General features: G+C 48.0%; 2 protein-coding genes across 3 annotated transcripts; both read left to right on the top strand.

Annotated features, from left to right (window-relative positions):
- Positions 1-589: 589 nt before the first annotated feature.
- Positions 590-12,178, top strand: noc3l (NOC3-like DNA replication regulator). Of its 2 annotated transcripts, XM_061094768.1 has the most exons (22): positions 590-748; positions 1,484-1,688; positions 1,792-1,918; positions 2,013-2,167; positions 4,243-4,305; positions 4,396-4,526; positions 4,609-4,770; positions 5,262-5,355; positions 5,715-5,890; positions 5,976-6,004; positions 6,052-6,151; positions 6,235-6,363; positions 6,540-6,620; positions 9,108-9,208; positions 9,333-9,405; positions 9,506-9,569; positions 9,655-9,726; positions 10,216-10,397; positions 10,832-10,960; positions 11,051-11,148; positions 11,884-11,968; positions 12,041-12,178. In XM_061094768.1, exons 1-22 carry the CDS (start codon positions 740-742, stop codon positions 12,164-12,166), a joined length of 2,391 nt encoding a protein of 796 aa, XP_060950751.1. In that variant the 5' UTR covers positions 590-739; the 3' UTR covers positions 12,167-12,178. The 2 variants fall into 2 exon arrangements, with proteins under 2 accessions (XP_060950751.1, XP_060950749.1); XM_061094766.1 differs by lacking the exon at positions 5,976-6,004 and having other exon boundaries at positions 6,023-6,151.
- A 794-nt stretch (positions 12,179-12,972) lies between these two features.
- ch25h (cholesterol 25-hydroxylase) lies at positions 12,973-14,478 on the top strand. The gene is made up of 2 exons (XM_061095107.1): positions 12,973-13,398; positions 13,537-14,478. Exons 1-2 carry the CDS (start codon positions 12,973-12,975, stop codon positions 13,867-13,869), a joined length of 759 nt encoding a protein of 252 aa, XP_060951090.1. The 3' UTR covers positions 13,870-14,478.
- The last annotated feature ends 4,366 nt before the right edge of the window (positions 14,479-18,844 follow it).

Here is an 18,844-nt window from a genome sequence, read left to right on the forward strand (position 1 = left end):
TTCTCAGAGAATAATTCATGATGAAAACTGTCAGACTGATGTTCAAGAGTCTGATCTGGTCCAGACTGAGTTTAATAATCACGAGAATGAAAAGTGGAACAGTTAAAAACTGAACTGATGGAAATCATCAAAACTAAAACCTCAAAGTTCCTAAATCTTTAACCAGTGATTCAGAGTAATCAGATTACTGGTAATGGGATTCCTTAATTATTAGGTATTACAGTCGATTTCTTATATTTCATAAAACAATAATGTTAATTGGAATTATTCTATTGACTTTTCTTCAGTTCATTACATTTATTTATTCGAAGCCTGACAACAAAAAAATTAAATGATTACTCTATTTTCTTGTTGTGATTAAAACATGAACCAGGTTTGAATGTTTGTTTCTCGCTGGATATTTACTGGTGTATATTTAATGATAATATATAGTTTTATATTTATATTATTTGTGTAATTTCTTCACAGCACATTTAGTTAGTCTTGTCTTTCTGTTGTTCTGTCTTCCCGCCACTGGGGGCGCTGTTGTGGTCACTGCGAGTCTTTGGTTGATTGCTTCCGGGTCGTCGCTGTGAACCCGGTTCTCACATCAACACACGTGAGGCACCAGACCGGACTTTCTCTGTTCAACTCTCCGGTGTTTGTCCTGCTGCTGCCGGGGAGAAGTGACCGGAACCCGGGGAGAAGTGACCGGAACCCGGGGAGAAGAAGAGCGCTGAGGCCGTAAGCCGCTGACGTCATGGCTCCGGTGAGTTCTCACCGTTTAATAGACAGTTTATGAACAATTTGATACTGTCCGTCTAATCTATCTATTTATCCATCTTTCTACTATCTCTCTTTCTTTCTATCTATCTCATCTAGGTATCATCTGTCTATCTCCTATCTGTTTATCTTTCTATCTCTTTCCATCTATTTATCTTTCTATCTATCCATCTTTCTATCTATCTAATCTAGTAATCCATCTATCCGTTTAGTTATCTATACGTCTTGTTATTTATTTATCTTTTATCCATCTATCTATATTTCTATCAGTTTCTATCTATCTATCTATCTCATCTAGTTATCCATCTATCAATCTATCTATTTATCTATCCATCTATCTATCCGTTTAGTTATATATTTATATAGATGGATGGATATATAAACAGACTGGATGGTACTGGGGGTCATCCTCTGTTCATATGTGCTCAGGTTGCCATGGTAGCCAGCCAAGTCCAGTTTTCCAGTCACAGGTTTCAGCTCTTCCTGGTTGATCACATGGTGTTCCCAGGCCTGATGGGATATGTAGTCTCCTCCGGGTCGGGGGGGCTCAGTAACTTTCAGTGGTTTCTCTTCCAGTCTAAGTCTATTAATCCCTGATGAACTCAAAAAGAGTAAAACAGATATCAGATCTGTATTTGGACGGAATTAATTCTCTGAACTCTTCCTTCCTGTTCAATTTGACTTCACCTATTTTATTCTAACCCTTGTCCCCCCCCCGCAGCTTCGCTCAAAGAAGCGCCGTCCGTCCTTCCGCCGCCTGCTGAAGACGAGCGATGTGAAGCTGGAGAACAAACTGAAGAACCGACAGCTGAAGCAACAGAACGTCGCCAAAAAGCAGCGTAAAGAGCAGAAGAAGCTGCGACAGGCGGTGAAGGATGCCGCCACGAGGATGCCCCGCCCACTGGAGACGTACAGGAAGAGGCCAGGTGAGAGGAGGATGTGAACGATGGGCCACTCTCTGATTGGTTGAGAGTTTGTTTTTTTTCCCCAGGGGGGCGGGACCTGATGTCTGCTTTGTGTCTCATACAGAGGAAGAGGAGGATGAGGAGGAGTTTCTGGAGACTCTGCCCACCGACATGATGGAGGACGACGACCTGCAGCAGATGACCGCCATGGCTCGACAGGCGTCCTTCATCACCAGAGACCTGTCGTCATGGTAACGACAAACACACACACAGTCGTCTTTCAGTCGTGATGAATAACAAAATGGTGACAGAGCGGTGTTTGTTTCTGGCGGCGGCGCGTCCCAGCGGGCCGGTGCACGGCGGGAAGAAGAGGAGCTCGGAGGTCGTCCACAGCTACGAGAAGGTTCCGAGGAAGATGGTGAGGACGGAGGAGAAGGAGATCATCCACCTGCTGCCAATCAAAGACAAGACGGGAGTCATTCCCCAGAGTGTAGAGAGAGGTACGACTTCTGACCAGGGACCAGGGGCTGACCAGGGGCGGACCAGGGGCTGACCAGGGGCGGGCCAGGGACTGACCAGGGACTGACTGACCATGGACTGACCAGGGACTGACCAGGGACTGACCAGGGGCTGACCAGGGGCAGGCCAGGGACTGACCAGGGACTGACCAGGGACTAGGGACTGACCAGGGACTGACCAGGGACTGACCAGGGACTGACCAGGGACTAGGGACTGACCAGGGACTGACCAGGGACTGACCATGGACTGACCAGGGACTGACCAGGGACTGACCAGGGACTGACCAGGGACTGACCAGGGGCTGACCAGGGGCGGACCAGGGACTGACCAGGGGTGGACCAGGGACCAGGGACTGACCAGGCACTGACCAGGCACTGACCAGGGACTGACCAGGGACCAGGGACTGACCAGGGACCAGGGACTGACCAGAGACTGACCAGGGACCAGGGGCGGACCAGGGACTGACCAGGGACTGACCAGGGACTAGGGACTGACCAGGGACCAGGGGCGGACCAGGGACTGACCAGGGGCGGACCAGGGACTGACCAGGGACAGACCAGGGGCGGGCCAGGGACTGACCAGGGGCTGACCAGGGGCGGACCAGGGACTGACCAGGGACTGACCAGGGGCTGACCAGGGACTGACCAGGGACCAGGGGCGGACCAGGGACTGACCAGGGGCTGACCAGGGGCGGACCAGGGGCGGACCAGGGGCTGACCAGGGGCGGACCAGGGGCGGACCAGGGACTGACCAGGGGCTGACCAGGGGCTGACCAGGGACCAGAGGCCGACCAGGGACTGACCAGGGACTGACCAGGGGCTGACCAGGGGCGGACCAGGGGCGGACCAGGGACCAGGGACTGACCAGGGGCTGACCAGGGGCTGACCAGGGGCTGACCAGGCAGGGACCAGGAGCTGACCAGGGGCTGACCAGGGACTGACCAGGGACTGACCAGGGACTGACCAGGGGCTGACCAGGGACCAGGGGCGGACCAGGGGCGGACCAGGGACTGACCAGGGGCTGACCAGGGACCAGGGGCGGACCAGGGACTGACCAGGGACTGACCAGGGGCTGACCAGGGGCGGACCAGGGGCGGGCCAGGGACTGACCAGGGACCAGGGACTGACCAGGGACTGACCAGGGACAGACCAGGGACAGACCAGGGGCGGGCCAGGGACTGACCAGGGGCTGACCAGGGACCAGGGGCGGACCAGGGACTGACCAGGGACAGACCAGGGGCGGACCAGGGGCGGGCCAGGGGCGGGCCAGGGGCGGACCAGGGGCGGACCAGGGACTGACCAGGGGCGGACCAGGGACTGACCAGGGGCTGACCAGGGACCAGGGGCGGACCAGGGACTGACCAGGGACTGACCAGGGACCAGGGGCGGACCAGGGACGGACCAGGGACAGACCAGGGGCGGACCAGGGACTGACCAGGGACTGACCAGGGGCTGACCAGGGACTGACCAGGGACTGACCAGGGGCTGACCAGGGACCAGGCAGGGACCAGGGACTGACCAGGGGCTGACCAGGGGCGGACCAGGGGCGGGCCAGGGACTGACCAGGGACTGACCAGGGACCAGGCACTGACCAGGGACCAGGCACTGACCAGGGACTGACCAGGGACTGACCAGGCACTGACCAGGGACCAGGGACTGACCAGGCACTGACCAGGGACCAGGGACTGACCAGGCACTGACCAGGGGCCAGGGACTGACCAGGGACTGACCAGGGACTGACCAGGGACCAGGGACTGACCAGGCACTGACCAGGGACCAGGGACTGACCAGGGGCTGACCAGGGGCTGACCAGGGACTGACCAGGGACTGACCAGGGACTGACCAGGGACCAGGGACTGACCAGGCACTGACCAGGGACCAGGGGCTGACCAGGGACCAGGGGCGGACCAGGGACCATGGACTGACCAGGGACTGACCAGGGGCTGACCAGGCACTGACCAGGGACCAGGGACTGACCAGGGACTGACCAGGGACTGACCAGGGACCAGGGACTGACCAGGGATGGTTTTAATATCACTTGTGTTTTGTTTTTGAAGTCATCAAACATCAGGAGGAAGAGGAAGAGAAAGCAGCTGAAGAACAAGAGGAGCCAGAGAACGGTACGAGTGAAAACACACAAAGAAACACACACCAGACCAGAAGTCACAAGCTGGTGTCCTGATGTGCTTGTTATGCATCCTTCTGCCTAGAGGGGGAGCCAGAGAGTGTTGAAGAACTGACAGCGGAGCAGATGGAGCGACTCAGAGCTCAGAAGATAAACCAGAAGAAGCTGCTCATCGCAAACATGGCGTCAGCCGTCATCTCCGACCCGTTCAGTAACGTGAGTCTGGATCCAGATCAGGACCTGCTGGACTACAGAGACAGGCAGAGTAACGTGTGTGTGTGTGTGTGTGTGTGGTCAGATCAAGAGGCTGAAGGAGCTGCGAGGGATGCTGATGGAGGCGGACCCCTGCGTGGCGGTGACGGTCAGGAAGCTGGTGATGGTTTCTCTCATGGAGATCTTTAAAGACATCGCCCCCACCTACAGGATCCGCCCCCTGACCACCGAGGAGAAGGGCGTCAAGGTTTGTGATGGTGATGATGGTGGTGATGGTGATGATGATGGTGATGGTGATGATGGTGGAGATGATGTTGTTGATGGGGATGATGATGGTGATGATGATGGTGAAGATGGTGGTGAAGATGGTGAAGATGGTGAAGATGGTGATGATGATGGTGAAGATGGTGATGGTGGTGAAGATGTTGATGGTGTTGGTGAAGATGGTGATGGTGATGGTGATGATGATGGTGAAGATGGTGACGATGATGATGGTGAAGATGGTGATGATGATGGTGAAGATGGTGATGGTGATGATGATGATGATGATGATGATGATGAAGGTGATGATGTTGTTGATGGTGAAGATGGTGTTGATGGTGAAGATGGTGATGGTGATGGTGAAGATGGTGATGATGTTGTTGATGGTGAAGATGGTGTTGATGGTGAAGATGGTGATGGTGGTGATGATGATGATGGTGATGAAGGTGATGATGTTGTTGATGTTTGTGTGTCCAGGTGAAGAAGGAGACTCAGCGTCTCAGAGAGTTTGAGGAAGGCTTAGTGAGTCAGTACAAGTTTTACCTGGAGGACCTGGAACAGACCATCAAAGGTACATAACAACACACTACAACACACAGCAATGACACACAACCTCGACTACACACTGAGGGGCCCCCGGGTTCCTCCCGGACCGAAATCCAGTTGAGCACCTACAGGACGTTATGTGTCGGTGCATCCGATGCCACAAAGTAATATGTTATATAATGTAATGAACTATAATTCAATATGTGTCAGTTTGCAGGTTCATTTTATCTACAGTAGATTCTGGAGGCAGATCATTACATTTATAACATTATATAAGATAAAAACACAGAGGATGAACTCGGCCTTCCCTTACACACAACACTGCACACAACTTCCCACTACACACTGATACACACACACTCACTGCTGTGTGTTGTGTGTCAGACTGGAAGCAGCAGAAGAAGAAGCGCTCGCAGGTTGTGAGTCTTCAGTCGTACCAGAGTCTCGCCCACGTGGCGGTCCGCTGTCTGTGTGAGCTGCTGCTCGCTCTGCCGCACTTCAACTTCCACAACAACATCGTGGTCGTCCTGGTGCCGCTGATGAACGACGCCGCCAAGCAGGTGAGGCCCCGCCCACTGCACCACACTGTCAGCAAAGGTTCAGAGTTCAGACATGTGATGCGTTCAGGTGTCTCTGTGTTTACAGGTGTCAGGCATGTGTTGTGATGCGTTCAGGTGTCTCTGTGTTTACAGGTGTCAGCCATGTGTTGTGATGCGTTCAGGAAACTCTTCCACGAGGACAAACTGGGCGGGGCGTCATTGGCGACAGTCAGAGTCATCTCTGGACTTGTTAAGAGTCTAAATTACAACATCAGACCTGAGGTAACGAATCAAGCACACCCAAACATCATGTCCACTGCTTGGGACAGCTGCCTCACACTGACATGTCGACCCCCCCCCCCCAGGTGCTGCGGACGCTGATCAGCCTGAGGATTCAGGAGGTCCAGATGAAGAAGGACGTGGAGGAGACTGCGCCAAAGAAAAAATTCATGAACAATAAAGAGAAGAAGAGTCTGTCCAGGATGAAGAGAAAGGTTTGTTCATCAACTGATGATAATAATCACATTCAAGCGTTAATCAATATTAGTGATTAGTTTATAAACATGTTATTACACATCGACAACGTGTTTGTTAATGTCCCACTTGTTCACTGTGTGTGTCTGTGTGTGTGTCTGTGTGTGTGTGTGTGTGTGTGTGTCTGTGTGTGCAGTGGAAGAAGGCTGAGGAGAAGCTGGAGAAGGAGTTGCTGGAGGTCGAAGCATCGGAGAGCAAAGAGAACAAGATCAAGCTTGTGAGTAGAAAGCTGAGGCTCCGCCCTCATGTCGCATGATCACTCGCATTCCACTGGTCATGGGATGTAAACAGGAAGTAGATTGTCTCCTCTTCAGTTGGTTGCTTAGTAACAGGAACGGTGAAGAGTCGGAGCAGCGATTTCTTTCCTCTGAGCGACGACGAGGTGGAAGTGTTACCGACAGGAAGTGTTACAGACAGGAAGTGTTATCGACAGGAAGTGTTACCGACAGGAAGTGTTACCGACAGGAAGTGTTACCGACAGGAAGTGTTACCGACAGGAAGTGTTACAGACAGGAAGTGTTACCGACAGGAAGTGTTACCGACAGGAAGTGTTACCGACAGGAAGTGTTACCGACAGGAAGTGTTACCGACAGGAAGTGTTACCGACAGGAGGTGTTACCGACAGGAAGTGTTACCGACAGGAAGTGTTACCGACAGGAAGTGTTACCGACAGGAAGTGTTACCGACAGGAAGTGTTACCGACAGGAAGTGTTACAGACAGGAAGTGTTACCGACAGGAAGTGTTACCGACAGGAAGTGTTACCGACAGGAAGTGTTACAGACAGGAAGTGTTACCGACAGGAAGTGTTACCGACAGGAGCTGTTACCGACAGGAGCTGTTACCGACAGGAAGTGTTACCGACAGGAAGTGTTACCGACAGGAGGTGTTACCGACAGGAAGTGTTACCGACAGGAAGTGTTACCGACAGGAAGTGTTACCGACAGGAGCTGTTACCGACAGGAGCTGTTACCGACAGGAAGTGTTACCGACAGGAAGTGTTACCGACAGGAGGTGTTACCGACAGGAAGTGTTACCGACAGGAAGTGTTACCGACAGGAAGTGTTACCGACAGGAAGTGTTACCGACAGGAGCTGTTACCGACAGGAGCTGTTACCGACAGGAAGTGTTACCGACAGGAAGTGTTACCGACAGGAGGTGTTACCGACAGGAAGTGTTACCGACAGGAATTGCTACCGACAGGAAGTGCTACCGACAGGAAGTGTTACCGACAGGAGGTGTTACCGACAGGAGGTGTTACCGACAGGAAGTGTTACCGACAGGAAGTGTTACCGACAGGAAGTGTTACCGACAGGAAGTGCTACCGACAGGAAGTGCTACCGACAGGAAGTGCTACCGGCAGGAAGTGCTACCGGCAGGAAGTGCTACCGGCAGGAAGTGTTACCGGCAGGAAGTGTTACCGACAGGAAGTGTTACCGACAGGAAGTGTTACCGACAGGAAGTGTTACCGACAGGAAGTGTTACCGACAGGAAGTGCTACCGACAGGAGGTGCTACCGACAGGAAGTGTTACCGACAGGAAGTGCTACCGACAGGAAGGGTTACCGACAGGAAGTGCTACCGACAGGAGGTGTTACCGACAGGAGGTGTTACCGACAGGAGGTGTTACCGACAGGAGGTGTTACCGACAGGAGGTGTTACCGACAGGAGGTGTTACCGACAGGAGGTGTTACCGACAGGAGGTGTTACCGACAGGAAGTGTTACAGACAGGAAGTGTTACAGACAGGAGGTGTTACCGACAGGAAGTGTTACCGACAGGAAGGGTTACCGACAGGAAGTGCTACCGACAGGAGGTGTTACCGACAGGAGGTGTTACCGACAGGAGGTGTTACCGACAGGAGGTGTTACCGACAGGAGGTGTTACCGACAGGAAGTGTTACCGACAGGAATTGCTACCGACAGGAAGTGCTACCGACAGGAAGTGTTACCGACAGGAGGTGTTACCGACAGGAGGTGTTACCGACAGGAAGTGTTACCGACAGGAAGTGTTACCGACAGGAAGTGTTACCGACAGGAAGTGTTACCGACAGGAAGTGCTACCGGCAGGAAGTGCTACCGGCAGGAAGTGCTACCGGCAGGAAGTGTTACCGGCAGGAAGTGTTACCGACAGGAAGTGTTACCGACAGGAAGTGTTACCGACAGGAAGTGTTACCGACAGGAAGTGCTACCGACAGGAGGTGCTACCGACAGGAAGTGTTACCGACAGGAAGTGCTACCGACAGGAAGGGTTACCGACAGGAAGTGCTACCGACAGGAGGTGTTACCGACAGGAGGTGTTACCGACAGGAGGTGTTACCGACAGGAGGTGTTACCGACAGGAGGTGTTACCGACAGGAGGTGTTACCGACAGGAGGTGTTACCGACAGGAAGTGTTACCGACAGGAAGTGCTACCGACAGGAAGTGTTACCGACAGGAAGTGTTGGCGACGCTTTGTGTTCACTGCTGCTAGTCGAGTCATGTGACTGATGAGAACCAATCAGGAAGAGAACGTACACCAGAGTTTTCAAATCAGTTTACACAAGTCTCTGATTCAGAGGCTGGCCAGGCGTTGCCATAGTGATGATGTGTCTGTGTGGGCGGAGCCTAAGTTAAAATTTCAATATAAAACTTTATTAGTGAGAGAAACATCAACGTGATCTCCTCCTCTAACTTCTCCACCTCTTGCTCTTCCTCCTCTTCCTCAGCACACAGAGACTCTGAACATCGTCTTCCTCATCTACTTCAGGATTTTGAAGAAAGCTCAGGGGTCTGTTCTTCTTCCTGCTGTACTGGAGGGACTGGCCAAGTATGAGACACACACACAGACACACACACACAGACACACACACAGACACACACAGACACACACACACACACACACACACTATGTGTACTGCAATAGCACTGACTCTGTTGTCACTTCCTGTCAGTTTTGCTCACCTGATCAACTTGGAGTTTTTTGACGACTTACTCAACGTGCTGCAGGACCTCATCCAATCAGGCGTGAGTATTCACTTTGACCCCGCCCCTTACTGATCAGCTGTTACACAGCTGTGTCACAAACCAATGGATCAATAAGTGATTGATGATGTCATCTCTGCAGAATCGCACCAATCGGGAGAGTCTTCACTGCATCCAGACCGTCTTCACCATCCTGTCAGGACAAGGTCAGACTTTTATTTTGAAAAAGATATATGGACATCCTGTGACAGGAGGTCAAAGGTCCCTGACCTTGTGACGTGTTTGTATCAGGTGACGTCCTGAACATCGACCCTCTCACCTTCTACGCTCAGCTCTACAGGATGCTGCCGCGGCTGCACGCAGGTCAGTTCACAGCGGTGATGTCATGTCCTGGGGCGGAGTTTACACTCACACACAGACCCCCCCCACACACAGACCCCCCCACACACACACACACACACACAGACACACACACACAGACACACACACACACACACAGACAGTGAAGCAGAGATAAAACACAACGTTAATGTTAAAAGGCAGTTTGTTGATTAGTTGAAGAAGAGTGGCAACAAGAAGTGTGACTATAGAGTTTGAGACATGTATTTAAACACATTGAGAAAGTGATGAGCAGACACACACACACACACAGACACACACACACACACACACTATCCTAATACAATACAAACCTAAGAGAACATTTAAATCATAACCTTCCAGTTCACGGAGCTAGTAATTATTATATTAATATATTGTTCACGAGAACCAGAACATTCTCTGAGCTCATCGCTCTTTGAAAGCGTAAACGTGTGAAAATCGTTCAACATGAAACTGCTCCGTCTGACCCAGGGGCGCCTAATGATGACATCATCATCCTGCTGCGTTGTCTGGACACCTTGTTGATCCGCCGCAGGAAGCAGGTCACCCTGCAGAGGGCGATGGCGTTCATCAAAAGACTGAGCACGCTCAGTCTCCACGTACTGCCCAACGCCAGCGTGGGCCTGCTCGCCGCCAACAGAGCCACCATGCACGTGAGTGTGTGTGTGTGTGTGTGTACGTGAGTGTGTGTGTGTACGTGTGTGTGTGTGTGTGTGTGTGTACGTGAGTGTGTGTGTCCTTGTACAGCTATCTTTGTGAGGACCAGTTTGAGTCTACAGCCTACAAAGTGAGGACCTTGTGGCCGGTCCTCACTTTTTGATTTTGCCCCCCCCCCTTTAATGGACTGTTTGGGGGTTAAGACTTGGTTTTAGGGTTAGGTTAGGGTAAGGCATTTAGTTTGGATGGTTAGGGTGGGGGGGTTCGGGAATGCATTATGCCAGTGAGTGTCCTCACTAAGATAGCTGTACAAACGTATGTGTATGTGAAAGAGAGAAACATTGACTATTGTTCATCAAATTAAAACATAAAGAACTTTACTGTCTGAACAAATTGTGATTTATTACCTGTGTGTGTGTGTGTGTGTCAGTCTTTTCCGAAGTGTGACTTCCTGTTAGATAACGAGGTTCAGGGCAGCGGCTTCTATCTGCCGGAGCTCGATGAACCTGAACACTGCAACGCACAAAACACTGCACTGTGGGAGCTGCACACACTGCAGGTACACACACACACACACACACAAATACGCACACTACGTGTACGCATTGCATATGCAGATTAATCTCATTGTGTCTGTGTGTGTTCACAGAGACATTACCATCCAGTTGTGCGACAGTTTGCCGCCCACCTCAGCCGCGGCGCTCCCAGCGACGGCTCGGCGGCGCTCGGCATGGAGCTGAGCCGCAGGTACGACCAGCTGACGCAACACGGCCCGGCACTGTGAAGCAGGATTTATGGTTATCAGGTTAACTTCAGGTTTATTGTGTGTGTTAGTGGAGGAGAGCCACACATAGTTTAATACTTTAGTCCTTTAAGTAGCTTTCTCCTGTGTCATTTTATTATTAAATAGGCGAGGTCCTGGGATTCAAGCGTTTCTCATCGAGAAGCTTCTTCGCTTCCAAACGTCTTGTTAGTAAAGCAGGTTCCGATTTATCTCGTTCACACATGTTATTATAACCTGGCCACCAGGGGGCGCTGTAAGTTACACACTGACACAATCCCAGATGTTTTACCAACTGTAACTGTTTATTTTATTCTGGATGTTTGTTCTCTTCTGATTTTTATTATACAACAGTTTGACCCTCAGCTCTGCTGTCAGTCAAACTGTCCTTGTCTCTGATTGGTCATATGCAGTTAACTCCGCCCCTTTCATGTGCACACACGCTCAGAGCTGGAAAACCTGAGTTAACCTAACGAGTTGATAACCAGCGTCATGGAACCAGTTAGTCTTATTGTGAATATTAGTTAAGTTAGTTAAGTTCAGCTGGATCTGTTGTGTTGATCTTTGTCGAACAGGAGCGTTTGATTTGATGCTGTGTGTCTCTTATTCACACACTCACACCACAATCATGAAGCCTTTAAAAACTCTGTAAGGCTCCTTTAAATTTAAAATTCATGTGTATGTGTTGACTTCCTGTCCAGGTCTCCGGTCGAGCTGTTTGAAGATTACAACGTCAAAGACATGACCTTCAACCCCCCGGTAGCTCCGCCCCGCACCAAGAAGAAGGTAAAGAAAACCATCTCACCTTTAAGCTGCTGTTCACAACCAAACGTGTACTGATTCAGTTTCATTCATCAGGATCGATTCACACACGGAGCCACGCTGCTGGACGCCGAGCTGCAGAGACGAGTCGATGACGCTCTGAACGTTAGCGAGGAGACGCAGCTGGACTTCACTGCAACACAAACACCGAGCCAACACTGACACACACACACACACACACACACACACACACACACACACACACACACACACACACACAGCAGGACGTTGATTTCCTTAAAACATATAAATAGTGAGTTCAGAGACACAGAGGGATCCAGAACAGAAACCAGTCTGAACCTAATGAGGAACCAGAGTAGGGACTGGTCAGGAACTCAACATCCCATAATGCTTTGTAAGAGAAATGTGAGAGAAACATCTGGTGACAGTGTAAACACAACTGTTGGAATGAGTTTGTTGAATGAAATGAAAAGATTCATTTGTACAATAAAATATTTCCACATATAAAAATGTTTTGTTTTTATTACCGAACAGAAACTGAGTGTGGTGTGATCAGGTGTCTCCACTTCCTGCTTGTTGGACAGGAAGTGGAGACATGTTGTCCATCGTTTGTGCATCCGATAAATGTTTGTGTTGAGACATTAATAACTATTATTATTATGAAGTGAAGAAGAGAGGCTGAATATACACATACATTTATGTGTGTATATATATATATATATATGTATTATATTATATATACACATATATTTAGGTATATGTGTGTGTAACAGATGCTTTGCGATGCTCCAGCTGCTGGGATGTGTGTTAACCAGCAGGTGTCACTGTTGAGTTTGAATCAGCTCTGAAACAACCTGAGCTTCTGCGATGTAGTTTCCTGTCGGAGCAGGGAGAGTCCATATATGGTTGTGGGGGCGTGGTCAGGATGTGGTGGGCGGACAGAGTGGGCGTGGCTGGGCTGATATAAAGCCAGTCAGGCGTGTCCAGCTCAGTCTGAACCAGAGGAGATGATGCTGCTGCAGCCGCTGTGGTCTGTCCTCCGGGGACACGCCTCCATCCTGCACTCACCTGTCTTCCCCGCCCTCTTCTCTCTGTCCGTCTACCTGTCTTTCTGTCTTCCCTTCCTGCTGCTGGACCTGTTGTCCCCCCGCTGGGCCCTGGTGCGCAGCTACAAGCTGCAGCCGGAGAGCCCGGTCAGCTGGGCCTCAGCGCGGAGCTGCTTGGCGCTCACGCTCTATAACCACCTGGTTTTTATTTTGCCGCTCACCGTGCTGCACTCATACCTGAGGCCCCTCCCACTGCCCGAGGAGGCCCCGCCCTTCCTCCGGCTGGTGGCTCAGGTGTTTGTCTGTCTGCTGCTCTTCGACTTCCAGAGCTTCACGTGGCACCTGCTGCATCACAAGGTCACCTGGTTGTACCGCAACTTCCACAAGGTGCGTACCCGTCACTTGCACTCTCCCGACCGACCACACGGTGGCGTCATTTTATCCGTTAATGTTTCATTCCTGATTGATAAGAATTCAAATGTAATAAATCCCTATTTAAACTATTTCCTCACGTGTTTTCTCCAGGTGCACCACACCTTCAGCTCCACTTCGGCCCTCACCGCAGAGTTCTCCGGCGCCTGGGAGACTCTGAGTCTCGGCGTCTTCGCCGCTGCCACGCCGGCGCTGCTGGGCTGCCACCCGCTCACCGAGCTGGTGTTCTTCCTGGTGAACATGTGGCTGTCGGTGGAGGACCACTGCGGCTACGACCTGCCCTGGGCCACGCACCGCCTGGTGCCGCTGGGGCTGTACGGCGGCGCTCGCCACCACGACCTCCACCACCTCAAATCCCAGTGCAACTACGCCCCCTACTTCACCCACTGGGATCGTCTGGCAGGGACGCTGTGCACGGGAGACTGACGCACGCCTGAGGAAGATGAACTGAGGAAGATGAACTGAGGAAGATGAACTGAGGAAGATGAACTGAGGAAGATGAACTAAGGAAGATGAACTGAGGAAGATGAACTGAGGAAGATGAACTGAGGAAGATGAACTGAGGAAGATGAACTGATGAAGATGAACTGAGGAAGATGAACTGAGGAAGATGAACTGAGGAAGATGAACTGAGGAAGATGAACTGATGAAGATGAACTAAGGAAGATGAACTGAGGAAGATGAACTGATGAAGATGAACTGATGAAGATGAACTGAGGAAGACGTGGGTCAACGCCTTGACCTGAAGTTTTTTTTATCAATGTTTAAAAACAGAATCTGAAGTCTCTGTTTTTGAACTTCCAAACTTTTAATGTGAATTCTTTAATAATATTTTGTATGTGACAGATAATAGTTCATGTTGAACAAATGTATTTTATGTTTTGACTGAGATTCTTAGTTTTTATAAAAATATTTATTGATTTGAATATTTATTATGTTTTTAACACACGAAGGTTCGAATTTTGATGTGAAAAAAGTTTTGGGGGGAAGTAAAATGTGAAAACTGTTTTTGTGAAGTGATCAGAATAAAGTTTATTAACAAAAAGAAACTTGAATGATTTTGTTCTAAACTTCACTCAAACGTGAAGGAGAACCCGTGGCAGCTTCAGTGTTCATGAAAACTCAAAAGATATTTAGTTTGTCCAGTCTGGGCTACTGTAAAGTTAAAGACTTTATTTCTACAGCAGGAGCAGGTCCTCTCTACGGAGGCCACCATGTTTTTCAAAGTATATAAATCATGTAAATATTAAGTATTTATTTATAAAGGCTCATTCTAGGTTAAATAAAACAACAATTTGTACAATTAAGGTGAAACACACTAGTGAAACAACACTAGGATTATTGAGGATTATTATTTAATTTCTGCCAATAAATCCGTTCCCCTAAATCTTACAAACTGAATCTTTAACTCTAAAATGACGACATGATGAAATTCCAATGTTGATCGGCAGATTCTAAATGAGATATTAATTAATTTTCATATTTTTATTGAAAGTCTGAAGTAACAGATTACATCTACTCTACTCGAATACAACTCTAAACAACTTTCAGAGGGATTCTACCTAAAATCCACTACTTGCATTTGATTACTGTAGTTATTTAGTTACTTTACAGACCACAGTGCTTTGTTATAGTAAATAATCTACATGTTATGAATTTTGACCATTTTAATATTTTGAAAATGTTTAAAATAATGTTATTAAAATGCTTCCTGGATGAATGTTTTTTAAACTGACGTCATTTGAAGAATAAAAAAATCATTTGATAACATAAAAATGTAACTGATCCACTCTGAAACAATCTAATAACAGGTTCTTCAGAGGAATATTAATGTTCTTCTGAACATCACCAAGCGTTAGGACAGACTCAAGATGAAAAATGTTTCAGGGCGTGAACTCTGAATGAAGAAACATCCTCCCATCAGCCACTGCTTCCTGATGACTCATCAAACCTTGACTCAACACGTCCAGAATTATTGGATAAGAATAAAAAACTCTACATGGAAAATCCCTTAGGGAATAATAATCATGGAAACAACCTCAGAGAAAGACACAAAGTACACTATCATGTTATTATTATTATTATTATTATTATTATTATTATTATTATTATTATTATTTATCAACGAGCGATAACATGGTCGTGGTCAAATCGTATAAAGCTCAGGTCCAGGAGGATGAGAATCAAAGCCTTGTTCTCATCAGAGTTGAGTCGGAGGTCACTGATTATTTCAGTCATGATGATGATGATGATGATGATGATGATGATGAAGGTTCTTCCAGCTCCTTGTAATATTTAATGTTTTTTATCATTCAATTTTAGAATCCAAAATAATGTTTCAATCTGATTTTTACAACATTACAATTCAATATATCATGTATGTTATAGGGAACGATTGTGTGCAATAAGTGTGTTCAGTTAGTGTGTTTGTGTGCGTGTGTAGAAACATGTGTTCACTGAGGTGACGTCACACAGGAAACGACTGGTCATCAAATTTAGCAGGAAAAACCCACAGATGAGTCAGTGTGTGTGTGTGTGTGTTTGTGTGTGTGTGTGTTTGTGTGTGTGTGTGTGTGTGTGTGTGTGTTTGTGTGTGTGTGTGTGTTTGTGTGTGTGTGTGTGTGTTTGTGTGTGTGTGTGTGTATTTGTGTGTGTGTGTGTGTGTTTGTGTGTGTGTGTGTGTGTGTGTGTGTGTGTGTGTGTGTGTGTGTGTTTGTGTGTGTGTGTGTGTGTGTGTGTGTGTGTGTGTGTGTGTGAGTGAAAACATTTTGATAAAATCGGGAAACTTGAAGACATTTGTTCAAACATGTTTGAGAGTTTTTAATCATCTAAACTCTGGAGATATTTGAAACTTCTGTTCAGACACGTTTTCATAACGGAACATTCCTGAAACATTGTGACGACACTTTTATGAAACAAAAGAAAATAAAACCAGAGACAAATCCTCACATGTGACTCTGTCTGTCTGTCTGTCTATTGCGTGTTTTATTATCATTAATATCATTATTAATAGAATTATTATTATTATTATACCATATATATATAAATACAATTTTTTGTAAAAACTGTGAAATTGTTTTTATTTGGAAACCAAAGATTTTTCGATTTTGATCAAATTTATCCAAAAAAAAATTGTATCACTGATTAGTCAGCGCCACCTGCAGGTCACTGAGTTTTACTGCAGCAACACTGCACTGACACCAGGCCTCCAGCAGGAGGAGCTGCAGGGTAACATCGCGGGTACAGAGGCAGAGAAGGAGGAACTGTTGATTTATTATGGTTCATTCGATATATATAAATAAATATAAATATGTTAATAATTGGTCAGTTTTAATTTGAGTTAAAAACTAAAACATGTTTCTCAGCAAAGTCTCACGAACATGTCAAGTGTAAATGTGTTCATACAACATATAACACACAAATATTAATAATATATAAAAAATATGACGTCATCTATAAAACAAACATGAATTGGTATAATATTGATTCATTAACACTTTGACAATCGATTAATTCAGTTGCATGTTTCCAGATGTGATAAACTAAAATCTATAATGAAAATAATCAATCAGTAGCAATTCATTTAAATTGATATTTTATTTTTCCTGATCAAACTTTTTCTGAAGTAACAGACCTATATTTTTTACAGTGCAGTAAAAACTCTATTACTTTTATTTGACTAAAGTATCCGAGTACTTTTATCAAATGTTATACACTTTATCTACAGTTTATTTACAGTTTTACAAAAATCAGAAGTTTGTGATTTAGACATCACACACACACACACACTGACACAAACACACACACACACGTTCTCTGATTGACCCTAAAACCTAAAGGTCTGAACACTCAAACCGGGAAACGTTCAAAGTGAGGACCAGTCTCAGCTTCAAATGGTCCTCACAAAGATATATTTACAGGAAGACACACACACATTCCTGGGCTGGCTGGGCGGCGGCTCCTGTGATGACGTCACTCGACCAATCAGAGTCCGAGTCTGAGGATCCGACTGATTCCCATTTTCGGTCAAAGTCAAGGAAGAGAGGGAGTGTGCGTGTGTGTCAGTGTGTGTGTTTGTACAGCTGTCCTTGTGAGGACCACTTAGACATTTAGTTTGGATGGTTAGGATTAGGGTGGGGGGGGCAGGGAATGCATCATGTCAATGAATGTCCTCACTAAGCCAACTGTACAAGCGTGTGTGAGTCAGTGTAAATGGATGAAGGTGGTGGTGGGGGGGGATATTGTACAACTAAAGAAGGAGATACTGAGGGACACACACACTCACACACACAGAAACACACACACACACTCACACACACATAAACACACACACACACTCCTCTTTGTGTTTACTGACCAGTTTCCTTTTTTGGACTCGACGACAGAGACGATGTTCTCACACATGATCTATGTGGACGTGTTGTGTAGTTGGTGTTTGTGAAGCAGCAGCAGGTTGTGCGACTCGTTCAAACAGGAACATGTGGGAACATCCAGGTGAGGGGCGGAGCCTGTAGAGCATCAGGGGCGGAGCCTGTAGAGCAGCCTACCCCATTTGGGAAGAAGAAGTCCACGTGTCTCTGTTGACATGTTAGCTTGCGTCCCACACACTGAACCATGGCAACTAACAGAACTAAATAAAGTGACACCCAGCGGGTCAAAATGCTGATGTTATCGTTTCTTAGCGCAGCGGTTCCCCGGTCTTGTTTCCGAACTGTGTTGCTGATTCCACAGCTTGAATCTGCTTGAGGCTACATGTAGCTAGAAGCTACACGGACCTAGCTCCCCCCCAGCTTCCACACACAGTCAGCAGGACTCCCGACACTAACTACTATCCAGTGTTTGCTTCTAACCTGACTGTATTGTAGAAACAGTGTCATGATAGAAGTGGAATTAAAGTCGTGACGGCGGGTTCTTGCACTGTTACCACCGCAGTTAGCATGGTGGCTAGCCCGCTAGCTAGCCTAGCCTGCTAGCGCCGTTTTGAAAGCTCGTTATAACCGTATGTGACCGTGCACACATGCCCTCAGTGCTCTAACGAGCCACCGTCAGCCGGACAACTCCGCTGGCTTAACACACACGTCACATTAATCGTAGAATCATAGTTGGGTTTGATGCTACAGGGAAGTAAACAGGAAGTTTGAGGTCCGGAAATGACGTCGTAGGGAAATGACGTCGTAGGGAAATGATGTCGTTCGCAGACCAATCACAGCCAAGAGCTGTCCGTGGGCTCTCCGACATGAAGACGGACAGTTAGAAAAATCAGACGTGTACGAAAAGCTGTCCGAGGCGCTCGGAGAGGGCGTTCCACGACGGATAGGGCGGTCTTATCTGTCCGTAATAGAAAAGACGTAAAAGCATAAATTGGCCTTCACTCTGTGAGCATGTGAGGAACATGTTAGGA

This window comes from Limanda limanda, chromosome 21 (genome assembly GCF_963576545.1).
Source record: "Limanda limanda chromosome 21, fLimLim1.1, whole genome shotgun sequence".
NCBI classification, from domain to species: Eukaryota; Metazoa; Chordata; class Actinopteri; order Pleuronectiformes; family Pleuronectidae; genus Limanda; species Limanda limanda.